General features: G+C 38.0%; 1 protein-coding gene across 1 annotated transcript in view; it reads right to left on the reverse strand.

Annotated features, from left to right (window-relative positions):
* The window catches only part of mtmr7 (myotubularin related protein 7), a 25,774-nt gene extending 17,122 nt beyond the window's left edge, over positions 1 to 8,652 (reverse strand). Inside the window, exons 1-7 of the mRNA XM_015371070.1 lie at positions 8,445 to 8,652; positions 8,074 to 8,196; positions 7,834 to 7,996; positions 5,801 to 5,958; positions 5,578 to 5,706; positions 4,075 to 4,209; positions 3,740 to 3,872 (exon numbers count right to left, since the gene is read on the reverse strand). Coding sequence (XP_015226556.1) covers positions 3,740 to 3,872; positions 4,075 to 4,209; positions 5,578 to 5,706; positions 5,801 to 5,958; positions 7,834 to 7,996; positions 8,074 to 8,196; positions 8,445 to 8,468 — 865 coding nt within the window. The 5' untranslated portion in view covers positions 8,469 to 8,652. The remainder of the gene's footprint in view (positions 1 to 3,739; positions 3,873 to 4,074; positions 4,210 to 5,577; positions 5,707 to 5,800; positions 5,959 to 7,833; positions 7,997 to 8,073; positions 8,197 to 8,444) is intronic.
* Between the last annotated feature and the right edge of the window lie 529 nt (positions 8,653 to 9,181).

The raw sequence follows: 9,181 nt of genomic DNA on the forward strand, positions 1-9,181 counted from the left end.
CTGCTGTGCATTCCCAGACATGTAACCTGCCCCCAGCAAAGAGGAACACACACTGATCACATATAAAAAATCTATATTAAACTCAATGAAGCCCTATTTAAATGATAAAAATATTAACATTCTGCTTTTAAAGCCCTTCCCTTCTAATGCTACCCTGGCTAACCACCAATACTGACTATATTAATTGGAGAAGAATAACACAGTGGTGTCTGACAGAACAGAAGCAGGTCATCAGGTTTAGTGTGCCTGTAGTAATGTTAATGGGCCTCCCCTTGAAAAGGAAAATCCAAGTTAATACTCCCAAGTGGGGGGTCCTCTAAATCTTATTTAAGAGTGCAGTGGCGTTAGAATGAAGCCATCCGACCGAAGGGCTGCTGCTGTCTCTGGCATTTGAAGATTTCCATTTCAGTGCCAGGGGCCTGAGAGTTATAACTGAGGATAAGTCTAACTATTCAGACATGTAATCACATCATTCTCACGCCCTCTGTTTCGCTTCTGGGGAGAACGTGTGGGACAGTCCGCTCCGGGAAACCCAGTCAAAAAAAATCTGAAATCAAGTCCAGATGGGTTCAAAGCCTTTCTAGGAGCAGTCCTACACAGTACCCAGAAATTCTCCCGTGGCCTCATCTGAAACCCGGCTGCAGAGCAGCTCAGACTGCATGACCACTCGTGAAGAAAGCAAAGCTCCCTGCACTGCCTCAGTAGGGTGAAGAACTGGGTTAATTAAACTATACATTCATGTAGGGGAAGCTTTCCTATGGAGGGTGGCTCAAGCTGTTACAAAAACTGTGTGAAATAGTATCTTTCATTTCCAGATTTCTTCTATCACTGGAAAAAATTTGGAGGTAAAAGAGACACTTTTCCCCTGGAACAAGACAATTTACACTTAAAATAAGAAAACGCAAATGCATTGCTTTATTTCAAGTGCATATAATCTAATTATCTTATTAGAAGAGTAAAAATACTCATTCCATTGGCAAATCACCTCATTTACCTACTCAAATTAATCAATTACACTTAATTTAAGGAATTTTTACTAATTTCTAGATCGTTTTTCCAGTGTCTTTTTTTTCTTTAGATCACACAAATGTTTCATGTCCAAATACTCATATTAGACAGACTTATCTTTAGCAAATACAAATTCTACTTTTAAAATGAAGACTTTATTTTCAAAGGAAAAAAACATTTCCGAACAAACATGGCCCTGTATAAAAAAAAAAAAACTCCTGCTGCCTAAATCTGTTACCTTGTTGTGCCATCCTGTTAAGAAGCCTTTTACATCATCATGGAGGAATTTTGACCCATTCTTTGAGCATACCCCATCAGACCAGCATACCCACCATCAATACCTGTTTATCCCTTTAGTTTATTCCACTGTTTTTCCTTTTAGTTTATCCCTTTAATTATGTGCAAAAAATAAACTTTAAACTACCTCAACGGGTGAGTAAAAAATGTGTTATTAGTTATTAGTGTTTTTCGAAGCGTATGGCAATCTGACCTTAAATTGTTCTTTTTTTTGTACATGACTAAAGGGATACATGCTCGTTGAGGTAGTTTAAAGTCTTTTTTTTTCATGCAAAACTAAAGGGATAAAGGCGTCTTTGCATGCATATTGACTACAGGTATGCTAGTCTGACGAGGGATGCTCATCTGACAGAGCACCGTAGGCACTAATAGCTAAAAGCCTGCTTTGCCTTTAGCTATTTCCTCAGGAGTAATCACAGGAGGGAAAGAATTTAATGGTTATCAATTTCTGATTTAGGCAAATGATTTGATAAAATATGATTTCAATGATTCATGTTTCATTTCCTTATTTTGGATTAGCATTGTGAATCGGTCTTAACACATTCCAACTGTACTTCATTAGCTAATTTGACCAAATTCCGAGTGTTGAATATAAACTTTAGTTCATTAAAATTCATGCCAACTGTGACACAATTACATAATTTCATTGGTTATGGCTTTCAACTATTTAAAAAAAAATATTTTCTCTATGTTTGCATGGAGCTTAGGTTAGTTGAGTTTCAATGGTTCAGTAGAGTTTTTACCTGTAATGTGTTTCACTTGGAGATGAAGAAGTGTTAATAAATTCTTATATTTTGAATGGCTGATGTGATTTTTTTCCATATGTGCGCACAGTTAACTGTTTTGACCATGACTTAAGAAAAAAAATCATGTTTTCATTTGTTGTCTTAACACAAAGTTAGTTGGACAGGTGTTGAAAGAACAACACATGATATCATGAGAGTTATTTGATTATTTGCACAGTATCTGCCACAACAAACTAACTGGAGTGGCTCAGATCTGCACAACCCTAGTGTGTTTGAGTGAAGACCATGAATCCTGTAGAGCAGGGGTCTTTCCAGGCCAAGGACCCCCAAACTGATGGCGAGATGGAGCGGGGACCCCCTAATTATATATATTGTATGCAATTGTGTTATATCAAACTGGTCCTATAGTCACTCTATTACATGTGGAGTCATGTAATGAAAGTAATTCCTCCCTGGGATTATTAAATTATTTCTGATTCTGATTCCTGGTTGATGGGACAGGTGTTGTGAATGAAATGGTGTCCAGCTTGAAAGAGCTCCTGTGTGTCGCTGAATGTGTGCATTGAAGACTGAAAGACATCTTCCGCCTCCATTTATCTGTTTACTACAGTGTGTTGAATTCATGTTAATGTGGATTTAAAGACATTTCAATAAATGGAAAAAATTGCAGGGTGGAATATTAAAAAAAAGTCTAATCAACCAAAACTTTCGTGACCCCCAAGATGCACCTTCCTATTGAAGACCTCCATTGTAGAGCCTATTTTTTCAGAATATTCAGTCAAAAAGCAGAAATCATGATTTCATCAGTCGTTGAAGAATCAAAGCAGATCCTGACCATCAAACTACCAGCTCCATGTTTGACAGCATGTATGCTGCGTTTAAACTGGGGATGTCACTACCTGTTCTGTCCCGGAAGCACGATCCATCCTGCGTATGCGAGAACAGAATATGTTCCGGATCGCCGAAAAATATGTAATAATGTGATTGAAAATACTTTTTTATATACTTGAAACATTAAAGAATGCAAACTACATTGTATAGAAAATATTAAAGACTTTTCTGGAAGAAATGGAGTGCGTTTTACATTCTCACCATTACATTGAGTGACATCATCATCGGACATGCTCAGAGCAGTCACAGTAACGTTCCAAAGGCTCTTTAAGTGTTTTTTTTTCTATATATTGCCTTTTTTGTTTTAAGAATAGGCTATATTTATGCAAATACAAAAATATTCAAAGGGAACACCCAGCTGGAAAAAGACAAAAGAATAAAAAAGTAAGAAACAGGAAGTATTGCCTACCCCGAAGTTATTCTGTTCTCGCATGTGCAGGACTGATCGTGCTTCCGGGACAGATCGGGTAGTAACAGGGGTGATTCAAACAGAGCGTTTCCAGTAAAATTAAACAAACTTCCACAGTGTGGTTAACAAGAGTTGGTTCCTGATTTATTAGGAGGATCAGTTAGTTTCCACACAGGACCAGGTTTGTTTGGATAATTTGTAATTTTCCCTCAATACCGATATCATGGTATTAAAACCCCCTTTCAATTCACTTGGATTTGTGATATACAAATCTAGATTTTAATTAAAATGTTGTTTAAAAGTGCAACAATCTGTATTTTTTTTTAATCTGGATTTTGTTTAGTAAAAAAAAAAAAAAGAGAGAAATTATTCAAAGAGATAATTTTACCTTCCAGCATTTTCTGTTGGCTGTTCCTCATGACGTGGATGTTTTCAATGCCCATGAACTGGAATTTGATGTTGGAGTAGTTATCTTCATTCTCATAGCCTTTCCCTGCAGCTCTGTTCGCAATCGCATTCAACTAGAAACACATGACACACGTTTCACTCCAGGTGATTTCACCCACAGCCTTACAGAAACATGCTTTTATGTTAGCGGGCAGCACAGCTGACATGGAGAGCAGGGATGCTCTGAGGACACACAGCTGTTAAAAACAAAGCCCGCCTGAAGAAACAACGCAGCACTGGAAGTGGCTCATGTTTGCGTAGGCACAAAGGGCTCACCTTAGGCCTGGTGTCCACCACATACATGAAGTCGCTGCGGGGGTTGGACCTCAAGATGGCCTCCAGCATCTGCTCGTCCTCCAGGCAGCGAGCGCTGAAACCTGACAGCGGCTGGCTGCTGCGGCAGATGGTAGCCTGGAAGGAGGGAAGAGGCCCTTAATATAAATTTAAGATCAACAAAGGAGTTTAAGATGCATTCCTTTACATTTCTAGTCGGACGATATTAGAAAAACAAGACGTTGCAAACTTAATGGTCAAGTTTATAGTATTTTTCTCAACACTTAAACAAAATGTGCACATGACATACTGTAGATTAATGCTGGTTACATGTTTCCTCCTTGCATGATAACTTGAGATGACAGAGCATTGCTCATATCTTCATTTAGCAGCCACAAGGGAAATGATAGAAGACTTCTTGCGATGCTCCCCTCCGGACCCTGATCCAGTATGAAGGAAAGTCAGACCCTTTACCCTGGGAATCTGACCTCATGCACACAAAGCTATCCCTTCTATCAAAGCAGCATTGGGAAGAAAAAGATGTTCTCAGAGAGATCTCTTGGTCAGAAAATGAACTAAAATGTAGTTTAGTTGCTTTTCATTTATTCTTTTACAAAAAAAAAAACAGATCCAACATCCTCCCTTGTTTTAAATAGACGTTTTTAGGCTGAATTAAAACATTAAAAGGGTAAGAATGAGTAAGTCGACATCTTGTTTGCTTAATTAGCAGCAGAAAGAAGTACTATAACAATATAGTACAAGCAGTAGGAGTTACCACATTTCTGAGTCATAAAAAAAAAGAAAATCCAGACCTCTCTGGGTTTTTAATCAAATTCTATTAAAGTGTAAATACAGACGTTACCAATAAAATTCATGGTACATTTTGTTTTACTGCGGCGTGGAACTAGGTCAGACAGAACGGATTGAAATCAATATGAGAGAGAAGAGTTTGGAAACCCAAATATTTAATCATGTTATATTTTCCTTTTGTTTTCTTTTAAATTTTGACCTAAAAATACTTGGACTTTGTCAGATTCTTTCTGAATCTCCAGGAACACAGGAGACATGAAACCCAAGAGGGAAACTTTAAAAAAATATAAACAATAAAACTACTCAGAGAGAAAGAGAGAGGCATCCTCATTCCAAGGATGGACGACCTTAAAGGTTTATCCACCTCCATAACCCTCACCCTTCATGCACACACTTGTTCCCACTCTCCACATTTGCAATCTTGCTTAATGTAACTCCAAATTTTAGCTGCTTCATAAGGGATGTTGCCACCAACCAAATAGACTCATTAATAATAAGAAAAACAACTCTGCCCTCTTTTTCATATAATTTGTGACTTAAAAAACAAGTAAAAACAGTAAAAACCTCTCCCTTGTTGTACTTGGAAGGACACAGCAAACTGGAAATTGTGATTAATGTTAAAATCCTCCCACCTGACCTTAAACTTTGCATTCAGGCTGAAACTAAAAAAGAAAATAATATATGCTGGGAACTTACATGGTTTTCTTTGGAGTAATACGACAAGGCAGGGAATCTGCCTCTGCTTCTGAACTTGGAGCTGCCAACCAGCACCGGGGGTGTGGCCGACTCAGGGACGAACACCTCAGCAGGGTAGGTGTCACTCACCTTTAAAAAGGAGGGAAAAATAAAACACCATTTTCACAAACACACGGCCACCATATTAGGATGAAGTCTGTCCTCACGAGATCAGCTGCCCGACCTTATAGTGCTGGTTGACCAGAGAGAGTTTCCACAGAGAGTTAGGAAGTCCCATTCGGCGGTAATCAGCCCTGAGATCCCCGAAGGCCCACTCCTGTCTCCTCTCCTCTTCATCAATGTTTGGCTTATAGGAGAAGCAGTACAGCTCCTCGTAACTCTCTGCAAGGCAAATAGGAATCATTAAAACAAACGGTTCAGGCTTTTACTTCACTGATAATGCCCATAGAAGGGGAATAATGTGCATAGAAGTATAGTACTTTTTAAAAGATTTTTATATTTCTTTCATATTTTTCTTGTATTTTGACACTTCTGAGTTAATCGTTTTTATAACTAAAGTTTTTAATACTATTACAGCTGCTGGTCATCCAGATTGAAATGTTTGTTCTGTGCTCTGATAGAAACGACACAACCTCAGTTAGAATGCAGGGAGAGGATCTATTAGCAGCAATCTAAGCTTTGTCACTGATTCTCAGTCAGATTTAGGTCTAGAACCAGGGTTCTGACTCTTTTCCCCAAAATTCTACCAAAATACATATTTTTTGAGCGGCAAATATTACATGTAACCGCCATATTGTATCTGGCAGAAAGTAGTTAATGTCTGTTATAATGAACATCAATCTGATGTGCTACACCATTCGTTTTCAAGGTTTTTAGCTTGCATACAGCACAGACTGTTGCCTCTAGGTATAGCTGTGCAAATATAGATTTTAAAAGTATTATAAATAAATAGGAGTGTGATTATATATAACTATATATCAAGATTATAGATGTGTCTATGTATATCTATCACTATCTATATGTATATATGTATGTGAAAATATATGTACACATTTGTATTTATATACATACATACAAATATACAGGATTTATACAGGAATGAGTAACTCTAATTTAATGCTCTTTTAATGCTCTTAGAAATAATTTAAATGGCATCAACAAGTACCCATGACTCTCATATATATATATATATATATATATATATATATATATATATATATATATATATATATATACATATATACACAAGATTAGGAACAGAATTGTTGGGGTAGTATTGAAGAGATCAAATTATTAATATGAGGAATAAAAAGGTTCTAGAAAAAAATAAGACAAAAGTGGTAACATTATTAGAAAACGTCATATTGTGAGAATTAAGGGGGAACATTACCAATTTACAGAACTATTTCAGCCCTGGAATAATAGAGCAAGGTTAGATTCTTTTAATTATTTTTATTTTATTTTTTTACGAGAATTAAGTCAGGAGAATGAAGCCAAATGGAAACGAAAATGAACTGCGCATCATTTTAAATCTAAAGACAAGCTGCTCCTTTTAAAGTAATTATGCAAAGAAAAGTGAATCCAGTTCTTCCAAAGAAGAGCTGCTTTACTGATAAAACCTGCATTTGTAAGCGTTTTTTTTCTACACCTTAAAACATGAATCGTTCTTTACCATTTTCAGCCATTAAGAACCATTGCAGAAAGCCCACAGAATCTAGGGGCCGCAGACCCCTGGTCTACCTTTGACCAGGCCATTTAAATCTTCCTCAGCTTGCCAAATAAAGTCACCCCCTCCCCCACAGGATGATGCAGCACCCACCATGTCTCATGATGAAAACAATGTATTCATGTTGGTGTGCAGGGCTTGTTTTAAAACGCACATATTTGTTTTGCAAATCTGGTCTTACGTATCTGATCATAGCCTCTTCCTCAAAGACTGCGACCTCTATGGAGGTTATGCAACCAACAAAAAGACATGTAGTCACTGTCTTTCAGCTTTGTCTAACATTATTTTCAGAGGACAGACAGAACAGTGCAGAAGGAGATGTCTAAAGCTATGATTATTGTTTTATCACCTAGCCCTGATTTAAAGTTCTGCAGAACATTCAACCTTCACCTCTTTTGTGGTTGTAAAAAGTAAAAAAGGTACTATAAAAGTAGTATATTAATGCTTTACAAGCCTCTAACTGAGAACTAAAGGAAATAACTAAATGCATTGATGGATAAAGTGAGGCTTTTGGGGAAGATGAAGCTGACCAGGCTGGGAGAGCCTCTGCAGGGAAAGGAGGACATCCTGGCAGTCCTGCTCTCTGGGAATGCCGAAATGAAGAATCTGGAAGTTCTTGCAGCGGATGAGCAGAGGACACCCAGAGGGGCCGGCATCCTGTTTTTCCACGCTGCTCACCAAACTGTGAAGCACCTGATGAAAACATACAAAGACTCATAAACACAAAGTGAATGATTAGTTCCCTCTGGACTCAGTGCACTGATTATTACCCATGTTTCATTGCGGCCTCCTGCTTCACTCTCTACAAATATGCTGTGGGTGGCTGTCAGGTAGAGGGTTCCCACCCTGCTCCTCCTGGGGGACACTTTGTCCAGCAGCCTGACATTCTCCACCTGCAGGAGGGGGAGAGACAGGACATCAGGGACACTCTTCCAGCTGTTTGCACATGTCAGCTACAAGGATCAGTCAAACCCCACTCTGTGGGACCTGTGGGCTGCCAGCGTGGCAGCACACGCCCTTCACACCGAGACATGTTTGATCAGAAATATGATCATCAATCTGTTCTTGCTTTGCAGCCTGACACCTTTCTGCTAATGCGGAAATACAGCAGAGCTAGGGGCGCAGAGGGATCCTCGGTTACCTTCGGTAGCCGGATGTGCTCCATCAGGAGCTGCTGAGCCTCCTGCTGAGCGGGTCCGATCCGATTCCTCTCACCACAGCGAGGGATCACATCTGCTACACCATGTTCTATAGTTCAAGCTGCTGGACGGAGCTCTCAGGTGAAAACAGCCATAATATTTCCATTGTCTGAACGGTGGCGGCTGGGTCCTAAAGCCTTTATGCACGGATGTTCTTCTTCTTCTTGAATTTATTTGCGGTTGGCAACAAAGCATTACCGCCACTACTGGTATGGAGTGTGGTTCGTGATGGACTACACTAATAAATATATCTAATATCTAAGGAAAATGAATAAATAAATAAATAAATAAATAAATAAATAAATAAATAAATAAATAAATAAATAAACGACATACTTATACATAACTTTGTATTCTACACACATTCATGAAATAATTTAGTTTTCTTTAAAAAAGAATAATTATCTGTATATGTTCACCTCCCTAATTCTTCCTTAAAATATCTAATAAATAAATCTTTTTCTTAATACATTCAAACTCTCTCCTCATATATATAAATATAAATCCTCTCGCTTTTATATTTATGACATTCCAGTATAACATGTTCTATTTTTTAAATATATTCCACTGTAATCACATTTGCCAATAGTTTGCTTTTGAATTTTGAAAATTGTATTTAAGTCCTGTAATCCTAACCTTATTATCACTCTCTCCTCCTTTCTATTTCATCTTCCATTTC

This window comes from Cyprinodon variegatus, unplaced genomic scaffold, assembly GCF_000732505.1.
Source record: "Cyprinodon variegatus isolate N-32 unplaced genomic scaffold, C_variegatus-1.0 Scaffold52, whole genome shotgun sequence".
Taxonomy (NCBI): Eukaryota; Metazoa; Chordata; class Actinopteri; order Cyprinodontiformes; family Cyprinodontidae; genus Cyprinodon; species Cyprinodon variegatus.